Genomic DNA, 19,476 nt, shown 5'->3' with positions numbered 1-19,476 from the left:
ATAACATACTGCTTTTCCAACTAGATTGTAGATTAGCTAGTAATAATAACAATAACAACATATGCATCACGTACATTTCTTTCTTTATTCCCTTCCCGTTCCGGTCAGACCCTAGCTTTTAGCAAACAGTAATTAGCTGATAATCATGATTCAAATGTGACTTAAACAGTAATAGTTCATAATACCCAAAGAAGAAACAAACAAAAGACCCAACTTTATGAAAATGATTATAAACAATTACTGTTAGAGGATTGTATAAATCCCCTAACAGTATAAAAAAAAAAGATTAAACCTCCTAGTTAGCAACCTTAACTAACTTAATTTCAATATGTTAATGGCCCCTTAACGGCAATCAACACAACGAAGAATAAAACTAAGTTCTCAAAATATAGATTTACAACTAAATTAAGACGATGTATAAAGGCATTGAATAAGTGAAGAGATGCACTGAAAAGTATTTACTGTAATTTGATCACTGTTTAGGAAATCCTGATTACAATAAGGTAAAAAACTATTCCAAGTATTCCACATACTAATCTGATAAGTAAACATTGACAAATACAATAAACACAATTAAAATCTTGGCCTCTTTGCTTCAAACGTTAATGGTACTTGAAAATACACAAAATTCTCAAATCAACGTTGAAAATAATGGCGATGTAAAAAGTTTACTTTCACTTTTTAATTCGTGATTAAATTAGTTAACTACAAGAGACGACTCTAATAAAAAATGGTTCCCACCCACTCGCTAGCTTATATAAAAAAACAGCTAAATATAAATAGAAATCTAGACTATAAATATAAAATTTATAGCTTATTACCATATTTTACAAAATGCGATTAAGCCAGTCATAAGGAATGACAATGAATGTAAATCTAGCTACTCATCTACAACATGTTTTCTAAATAAAACTATTTTGGGCAAAGCAATTTACTGGTTCATCTATCATATATCGTTGGTTATAATCATTCTTTTTAAAATCTATAATAGCCAGTAAAATGATAAACTTTGTAACCTTGAAAAACTAAACATGAACAATGACGAGTAAATTAGATGTGCATTTTAAAAATGTACCAACGTTCCTAGACAATCATTGTGCATGAGTCTTTATATAATTTATATATGACATATCTTTTTTGACATTGTTACTATTATAGAATGATTTATTGTTAATTTGTTCTTATCATTTATTTATTTCCTTTCCTCAATGGGCTATTTTCCCTATTGGAGCCCTTGGGCTTATAGCATCTTACTTTCCCAACTAGGGTTTTAGCTTGGCTAGTAATAATAATAAGTCTATCATCTATATTGAGCCTTATTCCCTCAAATAGATAAAATATTTATAGCTGGCGTCAACCTGAGAATAGACTAGTTCAAACTTTCAAATTAAGATGCCATAAAAGGTAATCTGAAAATATAAATGCAACTGCCTTAGAATACTTTTAAAGCAACTAATTAAAGGCAATTGTTTTTATTATTACAAGCCTAGCTATATCCCTTGCTGAAACAGCAGGATCGTGGAAGCCCTTGGGATCCAAACAGGAAAAGTAGTCCAGTGGGGAAAGGAAATAAGGAAAACAACTATGAGAAATAATTAATAAAAAAAATATTTAAAGATCAGCAAGGGCGTTAAAATAACTATGCACATTAAAACTATAAAACGAGACTAGTGTTAATCTGTTCAACATAAAAGCTTATACCAAATTTGACTTATAGTTCCACAATTCAAGTAAAAATTTACGATTCACTATATTCAATTGCAACTAATCTAAATGTTATTAAGGGCTGTTGAATCCACAACAAATTTACAAAATAATTTACCACAATCTGCTCTCAATATTTTGGTTATAAAACATGATATGTTAGGCCATTAAAATAAAACAAATCCTACACTAAATATACTTGTACAATCACTCTCATATTTGGTAGGGTACTAGAGAAAAATTCTACCTTGTATTGACACCCCAAGTTTCTGCAAAGGCTAAACACATGTGTGGATGTGATTATTCCCTTATGATTTATTTATCTTTGGGTACTAATGTGATTCAGATAAGTTATGGAATGTAAAGCAGATATACTATTAAATGTCTATAATATTAGTTGTAACAAACTGTTCTGATTCATAATAAAGACAGAGGGAACCTAAGCCTCAGCCTATGTGATTGATGGCACTTGCATCTCGTTTGGGTCAGGCATTATTCATAGGAGCAAAAACAAAACATCATCATACTTGCTGCATGACACAACAACAGACACTTTTCCATACTGCATCAATCTGAGAAACCACAAATTCATCATGCATGACCCTTTCCTGGTAATCATGCAGTCAACTCCTTCCAATAACTAAACCTACTAGTCAAAATCGACCGTTTCTTTGAGCATCTCGAACCGTACACGAATATAAATAGTCTCAATTTAAATATATAGAGTTAGCATAAACATCTGTTATAGTCATTCTATTTTATATCATGAAGTGGGTGTGTAAGAAGATTGTGTTTGGAGTTATGCTGCGCAGACTCCACATGTCCTGACAGCACCACCACCGCTACCAGCAAATCCTGACGTCACACACCAACACCCCCATACGATTTCAGTTGGCACCTACCTGTCTATGACGCCCTTTGAAAACCACGGCGAAAGCACCATGACCTATAAGGTCTTTGGTACTATATTCGTATTCCCCAACCACCTCCATGGCGGTGCGGGCTTTCTGTCGTGGCTGGAAATCCACTTTACAACTCCACCACCATGGCCACCGGAATGGGCCTTTACCACCACACTGGCTGGATCAATACAAGACCAACGCGACCCCTCCTTTAACTCCCACTTAACAGCTTTTAACTTTCACTGACATGGTTCTCGTTAAGTGTCAGGAGATATAACTCACTGTATTTTAGAACGTATAAGGAATGGCAATGGATTTTTCACCTATTTAACAAACAAGCCCGAAATGCTTCATGTAATGCTCTCCCGTTAACGTATGAAGTTCTACTGACTGTCGTCTGCTCCGATCAGCTGATTATGTCGTGTAACACCCCTCGAGTCGCTGTCGGCAATGGGTGAACTAGTTCCAACTCAGTCATTTTTCTCAAAAGCTTCAAAGAAGCAATGTTTCACAATATAGAATTAGAAATATATCTCAAATTTCATAAAAATAGATTATAGAAACAGGGTCGCCTTTCACAGCTGGACAAAATATATAGATCTCATATTGCCGAATGTAAACAAAGCTGCGTTGTGATACACTTCATGATGAGAGCGCGGTATTCAAATAATAATACTGTTTGCGTAACGTTATATAACTTCAGTTTCGGTTTCTAACATTAAAATAGATATGTAAAATCCTGGAATCTATGTCTTTCATGAATAATAAGCAATTATATCGACAGCTAACCAATAACGTTATTTCCCCAGGCAATCGAGAAAAATCATGCCCTTTAGAAAGTTCCAGACGAAGAAACAATTTCAGCGTTTCCATATCATCATCAAAACTTACTAAGTTGAAACCCTAGTTGGAAAAGCAGGCTGCTATAAGCCCAGGGGCTACAACAGGGAAAATAGCCCAGTGAGGAAAGGAAATAATGAAAAATAGAATATTTAAATAACATTAAAATAAATATTTCCTATATAAACTTAAAAAAAAACAAAAGAAAGATAAATAAGATAGAATAGTGTGCCCGAGTGTACTCTCAAGAAAGAGAACTCTAATCCAAGACAGTGGAAGACCATGGTACAGAGGCTACGGCACTACCCAAGACAAGAGAACAATTGTTTAATTTTGGAGTGTCCTCCTAAAAGAGCTGCTTCCATAGTCTCTTCTACCCTTACCAAGAGGAAAGTAGCCACTGAATAATTACAGCACAATAGTTAATCCCTTGAGAGAAGAAAATTTGTTTGGTAATCTCAGTGTTGTCAGGTGTATGAGGACTGAGGAGAATATATAAAGAATAGGCCAGACTACTTGGTGTATATGTGGGCAAAGGGAAAATGAACCGTAACCAGACAGAAGGATCCAATGTAGTGGTGTCTGGCCAGTTAAAGGACCCCCTAACTTAATTATGATGTAACAATATAAGTATAAAAAATAACTACTCATCCAAAACTATGATATCTCATTTTATAAAGAAGCGATTAAAAATATGATAGATATTACATGATACTAAACAAGTATTCACAGACACTCTGGTTAAAGTATTTTACGTAAGACTAGTTGTCATAATGTTCAATTCTTTGGATTACATATACAAATCAGCAGTCTTTTGACAGTTATCTAAAAGTTTTTTATTCGTTTTCAAGGATATTTTTATTACATTATATAGTAATGTGACAAAATCTTCCTTTACCCATCTCCCTGGAGCTCATTAATCTGATAACTACAATCAAACACTTATTTATTCCCAGATTTAAATCTTTCTGAATAAACCTAAAGGTCTTTGGATAAATTTCTTTTCCATAATTTATTTCATAGATACCAGACAACTCAGATTTTCTTGCTTTACTAATTTAACTCCTCCACATCACACCACTCATTTTATGATTATGCATATTTTATTCAAAATTCTTACTCTTGCTAAATCACTACTAACTATTTGTCTCATGATTATGTACTTGCAAATACTCAGACTGATATTCTAGCATGTCTGTGACTTACCGTTGTCCTAGAATCAACAATATAATCACCACAAATAAACTAAAATAAAGAATAAAAAAACTTTCATTCCCACATTTTGTCTTCTCTCTAGGTTATATCACTTTGAAACTATGATAATAATGTGTTAAAAGACAAAGTTCTACTTCAACAAGGAAAATAGCCCAGTGAGGAAAGAAAATATAGAATAGTGCACTCAAATGTACCCTCAAGCAAGAGAACTTTAACCAAAGACAATGGTTTGATTTTGGAGTGTCCTCCTAGAATAGCTGCTTACCATGGTTAAAAAAAGTATTTTCTATCCTTACCAAATGGAATGTAGCCACTGAACAATTAGAGTGCAATATTTGATCCTTTGAGTTAAGAAAAATTTTTCAGTTATCTTAGTGTTGTCAGGTCTATGAGGAAAATGGAGAATGTTTAAATAGGCCAGATTATAAATAAGTTATAACCAGAGAGGGATCCAATGTAGTATTATTTGGCTCAATAACTTTCTTGTGGTAGTATCCCAACGGGTGGCTGGTGCTTGGTATGATTCAAAGTCATGTCCCTTTCACTGCAAATAAGTTGATGTAAGTGTTATCTCAAGCTATTTAATCTAACTGAATCCCTCAAGAACCTCTGCAAACAGTAATATATTTCCTACAAAAAACAAAATATAAGTATAACATACTTGTAAAGAGGCCGATGACATCACACGGCTATGCTGAATGGCAAGTTTTTCATCCAAATACCAAAAGTGTAACATTCAGCATTATGTACAGTATAAAATATAGGACTGTACTTGATTTCAACTACATTTTACAATTAACTGAATAAGAAATAAAACCAAGGTTAATGGGATTAATCTTTAATGAACAGTGTACAGTAATATATATAAAGAAAGAATATTCTATGGTATATCAAAATATAATGTAACAAGAGAATAAAAATGTAATTAACATCAAAATTATAAAAAAAAATTTACCCTTCAAGAGACTAAAATCTATGATCGTTAAATGACACGTTGAGACTCACATCCATGAAAACACAATACGGTAGTGTACTCAAAATTATTATAAGTTATTATTTGCTTTACAAAATGGTGGGCATCAAGAATCTTAATAAATGCTGTAGGGTTTCAATACCTAAGATGCATATCTTTATGGGTTCGGTTACTGATAAATAAAAATTATTTTTGCAAAACTCTGAATTATCACAAATATTAGTTTGAAGTATAGATTAAAGCTGAAAAATATGAACTGAGAATCATTCTAGATAAATCCTTTCATATTTCAATAAGGAGTAATTTACTTAAGAGTGTGCTATTTAAAAAAAATTGCAGATAATGACTTTCAGCAATAGTTTAATAACATTGAAGATCTCAAGTCTCACTTTACAGTACTCAAATATTTTATAATACTGGCACAGTACTAAGGAATATTGTTATTTTAATTCAGTATTTAATTTCAAATTCTACTGCAAATATATAGCATGACTATCATAACCACAGAACAAAATCGAATATGGCTTATCAGCTGAGTCGCAGTACTATGCATTTTATCACTTTGTTATTTCTCATAAGATTTTAATCCTACTCCATATTTCCCTATACTGTAAAGACTTCTGTGGTAAGGATACTCGAGAACTTTACTCTATTAGGGAAAGGTTGAACCCTTGATTATCATCACCACACAAAAATTAGTATGTTAGCTAGCATTCTCTGTGCATCTGAACTAAAAAATTACTGTTAAGTTTTATATAAACCAGACACTGGTATAAAATTGAACTATAAATAATATAACCAAAGACCTTTCACAGTTTTATTTAAAAAATATGTATTGAGTATTTTTGTAGCTCTAATTTCCTGCAACCAGTGCTGATATTCCTTTGTCAAATTCTCTGAAAAATGTTATTTTCATTAGTAAAATAAATTTTTGAATATACTTACCCGATAATCATGTAGCTGTCAACTCCGTTGCCCGACAGAATTCTACGGAAGGGATACGCCAGCGATCGCTATACAAGAGGGGGGTGTACTCACAAGCGCCACCTGTGGCCAGGTACTGCAGTACTTCTTGTTGACACCACTTCAATTTTTCCTCGGTCCACTGGTTCTATGGGGAGGAAGGGTGGGTCAATTAAATCATGATTATCGGGTAAGTATATTCAAAAATTTATTTTACTAATGAAAATAACATTTTTCAATATTAAACTTACCCGATAATCATGTAGCTGATTCACACCCAGGGAGGTGGGTGAAAACCAGTGTACATGTATATCAAGAAGCTAAGTATCCCGTATTTCATATTATCAGTTATTCAAAATAACAATGAAATTACAAGTACCTGGTAAGGAAGTCGACTTGAGCCATTACTCTGCCTTAAATAAGTTCGTCTTCCTTACTGAGCGCAGCGTTCCTCTTAGGAGGCTGAACAACTCTAAGGTGCTGAAGTATCAAGGGCTGCAACCCATACTAAAGGACCTCATCACAACCTTTAACCTCGGCGCTTCTCAAGAAAGAATTGACCACCCGCCAAATCAACAAGGATGTGGAAGGCTTCTTAGCCGACCGTACAACCCATAAAAAGTATTCAAGAGAAAGGTTAAAAGGTTATGGGATTATGGGAATGTAGTGGCTGAGCCCTCGCCTACTACTGCATTCGTTGCTACGAATGGTCCCAGGGTGTAGCAGTACTCGTAAAGAGACTGGACATCTTTGAGATAGAATGATGCGAACACTGACTTGCTTCTACAATAGGTTGCATCCATAACACTCTGCAGAGAATGGCTCTGTTTGAAGGCCACTGAAGTAGCCACAGCTCTCACTTCATGTGTCCTTACCTTCAGCAAAGCAAGGTCTTCTTCCTTCAGATGAGAATGTGCTTCTCTAATCAGAAGCCTGAATAGTAAGAAACTGAGTTCTTAGAACTTGGAAAAGAAGGTTTCTTGATAGCACACCATAAGGCTTCTGATTGTCCTCGTAAAGGTTAAGACCTTTTTAGATAGTACCTAAGAGCTCTAACTGGGCAAAGTACTCTCTCCAGTTTATTCCCCACCAAGTTGGACAGGCTTGGGATCTCGAACGACTTAGGCCAAGGACGTGAAGGAAGCTCGTTTAGCAAAAACCGAGCTGCAAGGAACATGTAGCCGTTTCAGATGTGAAAACAATGATCCTGCTGAAGGTGTGGATCTCACTTACTCTTTTAGCTGTTGTCAAGCACACGAGGAAAAGAGTTTTTAATGTGAGGTCCTACAAAGAGGCTGATTGGAGAGGTTCAAATCTTGATGACATAAGGAACCTTAGGACCACGTCTAGATTCCAGCCTGGAGTGGACAACCGACGTTCCTTTGAGGTCTCAAAAGACCTAGGGAGGTCCTGTAGATCTTAGTTGGTGGAAAGATCCAAGCCTCTGTGGCGGAAAACCGCTGCCAACATACTTCTGTAACCCTTGATCGTAGGAGCTGAAAGGGATCTTACTTTCCTTAGATATAACAGGAAGTCAGCAATCTGGGTTACAGTGGTACTGGTTGAGGAAACTGCATTGGTCTTGTACCAGCTACGGAAGACTTCCCCTTGAGACTGATAGATTCTGAGAGTGGATGTTCTCCTTGCTTTGGCAATCGCTCTGGCTGCCTCCTTCGAAAAGCCCCTAGCTCTTGAGAGTCTTTCAAAAGTCTGAAGGCAGTCAGACGAAGAGCGTGGAGGTTTGGGTGTACCTTCTTTACGTGAGGTAGACGTAGAAGGTTCACTCCTAGAGGAAGAGTCCTGGGAATGTCGACCAGCCATTGCAGTACCTCTAAGAACCATTCTCTCGCGGGCCAGAGCGGAGCCAACCAACGTCAGCCGTGTCCCTTTGCGAGAGGAGAACTTCTGAAGTACCCTGTTGACAATCTTGAACGGCGGGAATGCATACAGGTCGAGATGGAACCAATCCAGCAGAAAAGCATCCACGTGAACTGCTGCTGGGTCTGGAATCGGAGAACAATACAACAGGAGTCTCTAGGTTATCGAGGTAGCGAACAGATCTATGGTTGGCTGACCCCACAGGGCCCAAAGTCTGCTGCAAACATTCTTGTGAAGGGTCCACTCTGTGGGGATGACCTGACCCTTCCGGCTGAGGTGATCTGCCATGACATTCATACCGCCCTGAATGAACCTCGTTACCAGCGTGAGCTTTCGATCTTTAGACCAGATGAGGAGGTCCCTTGCGATCTAGAACAACTTCACGAAAGAGTCCCTCCCTGCTTGAAGATGTAAGCCAGGGCTGTGGTGTTGTCAGAGTCCACCTCCACCACTTTGTTAAGCTGGAGGGACTTGAAGTTTATCAAGGCCAGACGAACCGCCAACAACTCCTTGCAATTGATGTGAAGTGTCCTTTGTTCCTGATTCCATGTTCCCGAGCATTCCTGTCCGTCCAAAGTCGCACCCCAGCCCGTGTCTGATGCGTCCGAGAGGAGAAGGCGGTCGGGTTCTGAACAGCCAAAGATAGACTTCCTTGAGAAGAAAGCTGTTCTTACACCACGCGAGAGAAGACCTCCTCTCTTCGGAAACAGGAACTGAGACCGTCTCTAGCGTCATGTCCTTTATCCAGTGAGCAGCTAGATGATACTGAAGGGGGGGAGGTGGAGTCTCCCTAACACGATGAACAGGGCCAGCGATGAAAGTGTCCCTGTTAGACTCATCCACTACCTGACTGAGCATCGGTTCCTTCTCAGCATGCTCTGGATGCATTCTAGGGCTTGGAAGATCCTTGGGGCCGACGGAAAAGCCCGAAAAGCTCGACTCTGAAGATCCATACCCAGGGAGACAATGGTCTGGGATGGGACGAGCTGAGACTCCTCAAAATTGACCAGGAGGCCCAGTTCCTTGGTCAGATCCATAGTCCATCTGAGAATCTCCAGACAGCGACGACTTGTGGGAGCTCTTAAAAGCCAGTCGTCTGACGGAGCCGGACACAAGATCATGGTACTGCTGCACAGTCTGTGAACTGTCAACCATGGGGAAGCGAGGAAGTACAGTGACAACCCGAAGCTGTCTAGACTGTCTGGGTCGTACAGACAACTCCTTATCGGGTTGCTGAGGTTGCCGCACTGCGTCACAACAAGTCACTTCTGCTGGTTGTTGAACGTCTTCCCAGTGACACACTGACTCCGTAAACAAAAAAATCCTCTAACAAGGACTAAGTTAGGACTGCATGTCTTGCAACACAGCTCAAGGTCTATGGGAGCAGGTGTGGTAACAGACGGGGTTAGCGACTGAAGTGGAACCATTACCTTCCCTGGGAGCATGTTATGCTTAAATAAAAGTCCATAGGAGGCTACGCAGCTAAAGGCTCCTCTCCAAATGACAGAGTCCTCAAGGGAATATCAGAAGGAGGGAGAAAAGCACTTTCTCATCTACAGGGACCATATCCGAGAAAAGCTAAGTTCTCTCAGTGAGGGTTTCACTGGTGCAAAAGCAGCAGACTAGAAGGCAACGTTATGAAACTGCTTGACAGTCTAGTGAGTTGGCAACAACCAAAGATGTGTGACTGAGAAGCATGCGGTAAGGTATGCAGAGCATGTTGTATGCAGAGCATGCTGTATGCAGAGCATGCTGTATGCAGAGCATGCTGTATGTAGAGCATGCTGTAAGGTAAGCAGAGCGTGTTGCATGGCGTGTAACATTTCTCAGAAATTCCATGACCAGTGCTAGAGTGAGTAATATCGCATTACCGTCCATTGAAAGTGCACGTGCCGAGGGAATTGATTTAGACTGTTTTGTTGATGAATTTGATAGCCGGCATGATAATCGTAGAATTAAGCTACACTAAATGTACTATAATCTACTTCACCTCAGGAAAGGGAAACTCGCCCTGTTGGCAACACTGCATTACTACATGCATGCTTGCCTGGGGTTTAATATCAACATAATATTACCTTACATTCATAACTCATGATTCATTTTTGTTTAGAAGATATTTTTGCCATATTTTGCGATTTGTTAAAAATATATTGCAAGGAATACATATATATTTTTATATAAGTAATACAAATAACCTCCATTATCATAATGTTTGTGTAGGCATACATGTATATGATTACAAATGCAAGTTATGAAAGTAATGAGGTGTTATTATTGTCATTTGTTATTCCCAAGTTGAATGGGAAGAAGCTCAAGTTTAGGAAAAAGTGGCAGATGCATGCGTTGAGGTGGCTGACTCATAGCATGAGGTTGCTGCCTCAAGAGTTGCGCTTGCTGTAAGGGTTGCGGATGCGCAGTAGCAGGTTCCTGAGGAACGAGTTAAGGTTCCTGAGGTGTGAGCTGCGAGAGTTGAGGTAGCGGCTGCGCAGAACGCAGTTCTTGTCTCGCGAGTTGAGGTTCCTGAGGTGCTAGCCTAAGGAGTTGAGACTCTTGCCTTGAGGAGGGTTGAGGTCGCTGCAGCGAGTGCTGAGGTGGCTGCCTCATTGATGGAAGAGGTTGTCGTACCTCAAGAGATTGTTGCCTCGCTGGTGGAACCGCAAGCGGAAGCGGAGGAAGTAAGGCATAAGACTCCTGCTCCCATTGCTGAGGTTGCCTTAAGGAAGGTTAAGGTTGCTGCACAACGCTGGTAACTGGCAACTCAGAACGCGGTAAGGTAGCCTGAGGAACCTCAACTTCGTACGCCTGGCAGACTGGACTGCGGTGAGGCGGAGCTCTCGCAGGAGGAGGCGGAGGTTGCTGCACACCGCTGGTAACTGGCAACTCAGAACGCGGTAAGGTAGCCTGAGGAACCTCAACTTCGTACGCCTGGCAGACTGGACTGCGGAGAGGCGGAGCGTTCGCAGGAGGAGGTGTAACCTTCTCAGCCTGAAACTCACGCATTAAGACCGCAAGCTGCGACTGCATGGACTGCAGCAAAGTCGTCTTGGGATCAACAGACGATAAGGTCTGTTGAGGCAAAGCCTTAATAGAAGATGAGGTCTGTTGAGGCATCGCCTTACCTCTCTTAGGAGGTGCGCAGTCACCTGATGACTGAGGAGAGTCAGAGCTAACCCAATGACTGCATCCGGGTTGTTGAACTCTAACTTCGTACATCTGGCATAGGTCTGGACTTTACGTTTAAGAGGTCTTGAGACCTGAGACCAGCGTTTTCTCCCCGAAATTTCTTCTGCAGACGAGCAAAATAAGGGCTCAATCGTCTGCGGGTGGGAGTGACGGTCTCTGTAAGACACGCCCGCAACCACCGAGGATACTTCTGTGCGCCGATCAAGGCCTGCCGAACCCTTTTGCCCTTCGACATTGCTTCTCCCCTGGGCTTGGGAGCTTGCAAGAGGTCCCGGACTGGGAGGACGACTGGCACGCACAGAAGTACCCTCACGCACAACACTGACACACTTTGCGCTAATCACTTATCACTTTTGATTTTCTGTTTGCACTTATTTCACTGAACTCGAAACTTTAAGTGGTTTGTACCTGAAACACGCAATTCTATCCTTTCTCAAAAGTTAGTAATTGCGAAAACAGAATTACAATGTAACAGAAAAATCTAATGAAAGATAAATAATTCAGTGGCTGGAAAGAGACTAAACACTAGATCAAATAAACTACGTTTAAAATCTCTCACCGCATAAAGCTTGAGAACAAGAAAAAACTCTAGAAACGTTTACCTTCTTCCCCTAAAGAGACTAGGGAGAAGAGCAAAAACGATAACAACGTTACTCGCTTGAACGAAACGTTTATCCTCCTCTTTCTCCCTCCGTCTCTATCTCTCTCTCTCTCTCTTGACTTAGAACCTGAGAGAAGAGCCCAATCATATATATCGTTAAAACATATTATTGTTAAAGGAAAAAACTGAAATATTTCCCAAAATGAAAAGTTCCTTTATTAGAATTAAAACCATTAAGTTAAGAAAGAATGAACAAAACGCTAGACACGGTTACTCTTACTGCAACGTGACACCGTGAAAATTCTCTCTCTATCGTAACGATAGAGCGCAAGTTGAACGTTCTGAACGTCAACAACTGCAGAGACAAAACAAAACGTTAGTTCAACTTTGAAAACAGTACGAGACTATCAAAGAAATTCTTTCAAAAACATTAAAATAGCATAATATGTTAACAGGTAAAACCGAAATGACGGGCTCAATGTTAATTAACTTCGGTACCAAGAAAAGACCGCCTACTATTAGGAAAGGTCGAATATAAACAAATATAAAAATTAATTTTAATAAGTTTATAATAAAAGGAAGTTAATCGAAGAGGCCTATAAAAGGCGGAGAGATATAAAATAAATCTATAACTTTTGTTAAGCAAAATTAAGAAAGAGAGTCTATACTCTCTTAGACACCAACACTTCCGTCTAAGGGAAGGGTCGGCCATTAAAAAGGTGAAAGAGAGTTCATACTCTCTTCGTCACCATAATTAATCAAATTAATTCCAAAAGTTAGCTAAGCTAATAATAAAACTTCCTGAATAGCGAAAGCTGAAATCTTAGAGCAATACTTCACCAAAAACCGTGAACAAGACTCCAAAATTATAAGCGTATCCATGAACGTCTTGCCGGAAGCACGACAGAGGAAAAATTGAAGTGGTGTCAACAAGAAGTACTGCAGTACCTGGCCACAGGTGGCGCTTGTGAGTACACCCCCCTCTTGTATAGCGATCGCTGGCGTATCCCTTCCGTAGAATTCTGTCGGGCAACGGAGTTGACAGCTACATGATTATCGGGTAAGTTTAATATTGAAAAATTGAAAATTCAATTCAGGAAACAGAAAATAGAAATTATACATTATCTGAAAAGGAAAATGCATTAAATGATCAATACTTGGGTTACCTTATATTCTTCAAAAAACAAACCAATCTATATAGTTTTACAAAAACAAAAGCTATATTTTACAAAGTTAAGAATACCAAGAAAAACATAGTGTATACAAAACAATAAGTCACAATACAGTCTCAAACAATCACAAATGAACAGAGGGAATAAAAAATATCCAATTTTTCTATAAAGCATACTATTGCTATTTCATGAAACCACTGTCATTATTACAAGCCAAGATACAACCCTAGTTTAACAGGAAAAAATTAGAAAAAATTTTGGACTTTAGGAGTTCCACTGATTCAACTCTCAAATTATAAAGATCATTTCACAATATGGTCACAGCTGAAATAAAACTTCTAGAATACTAGGTAATAAACTATGTTGAGCCTATGATTTATAACACGAAACTCTTATCCCAAGAGAGGAAAAGAAGGAAAGAGGAAGGAAGACCAGTCACTTTCACTCTCGAACCTAAAATCATGATGCGAATGCTCTCTTAGACACAATACTTCCATGTCCAGAAAAGGAGCAATGTTTGCTACGCCACTTGCTGGGCAGGCACCACAGGGCCTATAGAAAACGTATCCAGGGACATGTGTGTGTCGAATCCTGAAGGTATTGTGGTGTGAAGGTGGTCTGTCTCTTCCAGTACCAGCCTTCAAGACTTGGGCAACTACGTGGTTCTTACGACAGAGTAACGTAGTACCAATCTCTGACTTCATGAACTCTAGGAGGATGTAATACATATTTGTTGGGTCCTTGTTCTTTGAAGGCTTTACTGATGACTTCATGAAGTCAGAAGGAAATGGTGTTTCTTGAGACTTTTTCTTTGTCCTCCCTGTGCTAATGAAGAGATTCTGCAAGTGTGGTCAACATGATCTCATTCGTTTAATGTAGAGCCTCATTTACCTTAAAGGATATAAAAGCAGATCTTCAGGGTTATCAGTTATTTCCTTTAGCAATGATACCAAAAAGGAATCAAACCTAGTCACTGATTAAAGAGTTTAGTTTTTGTGACAAATTTGAGAACGAAATCTATCTCCATCACCAAGAATGTGACACTAATTATGCAGTTCTCCACTCTTTTGGATGAGGCTAATGCTAACAGAAATGTTGTCTTATGAGTGAGATCCCTGTCTGTGGTTCTCATCAAGGGTTTGTAAAGGACTATCAAAGTGATCGAAGGACCCTTGTCACATTCCAAGCTGGGAGTCGATTTCCCATGGGGGACAAGATTGTTTGAAACTTTGAGTTTAAACTGATAATTACCACAAGGAAGAGAGGTCTATTTCTTTCAGTATGATGACCTGGCTCAAGGCAGTGCAATAGCCTTTAACTGCCAAAACTAAGAGGAGTTTCGGATTCCGTAAATACACCAGAAAGTCCACAACTAATGGGACAGAAGCTTCGAGCGGTGGGGGAAGCGTTTCTCCTACTACACCAATCAGTGAAGACTGCCCACACTCCTTGGTAGACAGCTGTTAAAGATTTTCGGAGGCATCCAGAGTTATTTTGCAGTTGGTCGTGAAAAGCCTCTCTTCCTGAGGAAATGCTGGATAACCTCCAGCGTGAAGAGACAGCCAGCCCACTGCACTGTGTTGTTTCTTCACATGTAGTTAACATAAGAGATCATACCAAGGTGGAAGCTCTCTTGGAACTTCTGCAAGTAGACGTGAAAGGTTCAGATACTACTCTGCATGCGGCCATTTTAGTGCTACCACAGTGATTTGGAGATTGGGAGTGATGATAGTTCTGCTGATCACTTTTCTCATGAGACAAAACAGTAGGAAGGCATAAATGACAAGGCTGTCCCATGGGTGTTGGAATGTGTTCTCCAGTGCTGCTGCTTGGTTGGACACTGGCGAGCAATAAACTGCAAGTTTATTGTAGAGGCGAGTGGCAAACATATCTATTATCGGGGAACCCCACAAAGTCAGGAGTCCCCTCGCCACCAGATGATTCAGACTATTCTTAGCCCTCAACTTGATTATGACGCCTTAGAATGTCCGTAGTGATGTTCTATTTCCCTGGGATAAACCATGCTGATAGGATTATTCCGTTGTCCTGCAACCATGAGTGCATATTCACCACCTACTGGCAAAGGGAGAGAGAAACTGGGTCCCCTTGCCACTACTGTAGTAATGTAGTATAGGGTTCCTTCAATCAGGTTCCCCTCCTGTAGCCACCAGGGCAAAACATCCTCTCAGACTTCCTGCGACACCTTCACTAGCATAGCTGGAGAGTTGGATCTCTCCTGTCAAATGAACTTCAGATTCCACTGAACGAAATGAAGGTGTAACCTTCCCCGTGGAAGCAAACGTTCCAGGAAAGACAGATGTCTGAGCAATGTGCCAGTTCTTCACCGTGAGAGATTCTCGTGTCAAGACGGGCGTCGCGACTTTCCTCAACCTCTACAACCTGTCTTGTGATAGGAACTCATTGCCCGGATTGTGTCAATGTCCATTTGCAAGTGGACGATCTTCTGAATTAGGATGAGAACAGACTTCTTAGCACTTATTTGGATCCCTAGAACCTGACAAAACTCAAGAAGTTCAGACCCAAGGAAAATGTCATAAGATACTGAAATTATTCTCCATATGAGGGATCAAGTCCAAAGAAAATTTTAAAAGCCAAGTTTGCTTAACTGTAGACATCCCCACTGCACCAAACAATCACAAACACGCTGGAAAGAAAAGCCAGTAAACCACCAAGATATTCCAGCCAGTGGAAGAATGTCTGTTCCCACTGACAGCTAGAATCAAAGTGACTATTCAATGAGCAAGCAGGGGGACAGACTTCCCCGCTCCCGCCTGGTAAATACCAGCCACCTGTTTACACCTCGTTATAAAAGTTTAACTGCTGAGTACTCCAGCTTCACTGGTATCTATCCTAGGTAAACGATTTAAGTTTGCAATATTGTGAGAACAAATAATATTTAGGAATGTAAATAGTAAATGTAAATGCATCCAGGTTGAAAATGAATTTGCAAATACAGTAGTTATGTCACTTAAAAATGATATTTTAATAATAAAATAAATTTTTGAATATACTTACCCGGTGAATATATAATAGCTGCAACTCTGCGGCTCGACAGAAAACACACTCAAAAAAAAAAAAAACTCGCGAGCGATCGCTATGAAGGTTGCGGGTGTGCCCACCAGTGCCAACTGTCGGCCAGATACCACTCTTGCATGTAAACAAAACCTTCAATTCTTCTCGTCCCGCTGTGTCTCTATTGGGGAGGAAGGGAGGGTCATTTAATTTATATATTCACCGGGTAAGTATATTCAAAAATTTATTCTATAATTAAAATATCATTTTTAAATATTTAACTTAGCCGGTGAATATATAATAGCTGATTCACACCCAAGGCGGTGGGTAGAGACCAGAGTTAATTAAGTTTACAGCGTATAAGCTAAGAGTTTTTTCATTTTGACCGTTATCAATATAACAAAACCAAAATATATAGGTACCTGGTAAGGAAGTTGACTTAGACGATTACTCTGCCTTGTAAGTCTGTCTTCCTCACGGAGCCCAGCGATCCTCTTAGGATGCTGAAAGACTCCCAGGAGCTGAAGTATCAAAGGTTGCAACCCATACAACAGGACCTCATCAAACCCCTAATCTGGGCGCTCTCAAGAAATGACTTTGACCACCCGCCAAATCAACCAGGATGCGAAAGGCTTCTTAGCCTTCCGAACAACCCATAAAACAATATTAAAAACATTTCAAGAGACAGATTAAAAGGATATTGGAATTAGGGAAGTGTAGTGGTAGAACCCTCACCCACTACTGCACTCGCTGCAACGAATGGACCCAGTGTGTAGCAGTCCTCGTAAAGAGTCTGGACATCTTTTAAGTAAGATGACGCGAACACTGACTTGCTTCTCCAAAAAGTCGCGTCCATAATACTTTGCAGAGATTTATTTTGCTTGAAGGCCACGGAGGTTGCTATATCTCTAACTTCGTGCGTCTTAACCTTAAGCAAACATCGGTCTCTCTCATTCAAGTGAGAATGAGCTTCTCGTATTAAAAAAATCTGATAAAATATGACAAAGCATTCTTTGACATAGGCAATGAAGGTTTCTTAACTGAGCACCATAATGCCTCAGATTTCCCTCGTAATGACTTAGTACGAGCTAAATCGAACTTAAGAGCTCTAACAGGACATAATACTCTTTCCAGTTCGTTGCCTACGATCTCTGATAAGCAAGGAAAATCAAAAGATTTAGGCCAAGGACGAGAAGGCAGTTCATTTTTGGCCAGGAAACCAAGTTGAAGTGAACAAGTGGCTTTTTTCTGTAGAAAAGCCGATGTTCTTACTGAAGGCATGAAGTTCACTGACCCTTTTAGCCGAAGCCAAGCACACTAGGAAAAGTGTCTTGAGGGCGAGATCCTTCAGGGAGGCTGAATGTAATGGCTCAAACCTGTCTGACATGAGGAACCTTAGGACCACGTCTAAGTTCCATCCAGGAGTTGCCAAACGACGTTCCTTAGAGGTCTCGAAAGACTTAAGGAGATCTTGGAGATCTTTATTGTTGGAAAGATCTAAGCCTCTATGTCGAAAGACCGAAGCCAACATGCTCCTGTAGCCCTTAATCGTGGGAGCTGAAAGGGAGTGAAACTTTCTCAGATGTAAAAGAAAATCTGCGATTTGGGCTACAGAGGTACTGGACGAGGACACAGATGCTGACTTGCACCAGTCTCGAAAGACTTCCCACTTCGACTGGTATACTCTAATGATAGAAGCTCTCCTAGCTCTTGCAATCGCACTGGCTGCCTCCTTCGAAAAGCCTCTAGCTCTTGAGAGTCTTTCGATAGTCTGAAGGAAGTCAGACGAAGAGCGGGGAGGCTTTGATGGACATTCTTTACGTGGGGCTGACGTAACAGATCTACCGTTAGAGGAAGACTTCTTGGAAAGTCTACCAGCCATTGAAGTACCTCGGTGCACCACTCTCTCGCGGGCCAGAGGGTAGCAACCAACGTCAACCTTGTCCCTTCGTGAGAGGCGAACTTCTGCAGTACCTTGTTGACTATCTTGAATGGTGGGAATGCATATAAGTCCAGAAAAGACCAATCCAGTAGAAACGCGTCTATGTAGATTGCTTCTGTATCTAGGACTGGAGAGCAATAGATTGGTAACCTTTTGGTCAACGAGGAGGCAAAGAGGTCTATGGTGGGTTGACCCCAAGTAGCCCAAAGACTCTTGCCCACGTCCTTGTGGAGGGTCCATTCCGTGGGTATCACCTGACCCCTCCGACTGAGACAGTCTGCCAAGACGTTCAAGTCCCCCTGGATGAATCTCGTCAACAGGGAGATGCCTCGAATTCTTGACCATAAGAGAAGGTCCCTTGCGATCTCGAGCAGCGTGAAGGAGTGTGTGCCTCCTTGCTTGGAGATGTACGCCAAAGTTGTGGTGTTGTCTGAGTTGCCTCTACCACTAAGTTTCGAAGAAGCTTTCTAATATCATCAAGGCCAAGTGGACTGCTAATAGCTCCTTGCTGTTGATGTGCATGCTCTTCTGACTTGAGGTCCACAGACCCGAGCATTCCCGACCGTCCAGGGTCGCACCCCAACCCAAATCCGACGCGTCTGAGGACAACACGTGGTTTGGGTTCTTGACTGCTAGGGATAGTCCCTCTCTCAGACTGATATTGCTGTCCCACCATTTCAGGCATGCCTTTACTGGTTCGGAGACTGGGAATGATACCGTCTCTAATGTCTTGTCCTGGTTCCAGTGAGAGGCTAGATGGAACCAGAGAGGCAGAAGGTGTAGTCTCCCTAGTGAGACAAACTGCTCCAGGGATGAGAGAGTCCCTACGAGACTGTTCCAACTCCTGACTGAATAAACGTTTCGTTTCAGCATTAGTTGGACTTCGAGCAGGGCTTGACTGCGAATCTCCATCCCCAAATATAGAATAATCTGGGATGGGATCAGTTGGGACTTTTAGGTTGACCAAAAGTCCCAACTCCCTGGCCAGACTCAACGTCCAATGTAGATCTTGCAGACAGCGAAGACTGGAGGATGCTCTGAGAAGCCAGTCGTCCAAGTACAGAGAGGCT

General features: G+C 40.5%; 1 protein-coding gene across 1 annotated transcript in view; it reads right to left on the bottom strand.

Annotated features, from left to right (window-relative positions):
* Nucleotides 1-5,483: 5,483 nt before the first annotated feature.
* Nucleotides 5,484-19,476, bottom strand: part of LOC137620250 (trafficking protein particle complex subunit 2-like protein) — an 88,499-nt gene continuing 74,506 nt past the window's right edge. Inside the window, exon 5 of the mRNA XM_068350491.1 lies at nt 5,484-6,530. Coding sequence (XP_068206592.1) covers nt 6,488-6,530 — 43 coding nt within the window. The 3' untranslated portion in view covers nt 5,484-6,487. The remainder of the gene's footprint in view (nt 6,531-19,476) is intronic.

The sequence above is a fragment of the Palaemon carinicauda genome, chromosome 26 (assembly GCF_036898095.1).
Source record: "Palaemon carinicauda isolate YSFRI2023 chromosome 26, ASM3689809v2, whole genome shotgun sequence".
Taxonomy (NCBI): Eukaryota; Metazoa; Arthropoda; class Malacostraca; order Decapoda; family Palaemonidae; genus Palaemon; species Palaemon carinicauda.
Note: the sequence above shows the minus strand (reverse complement) of the source record. Positions and strands in the feature narration are given on the sequence as shown.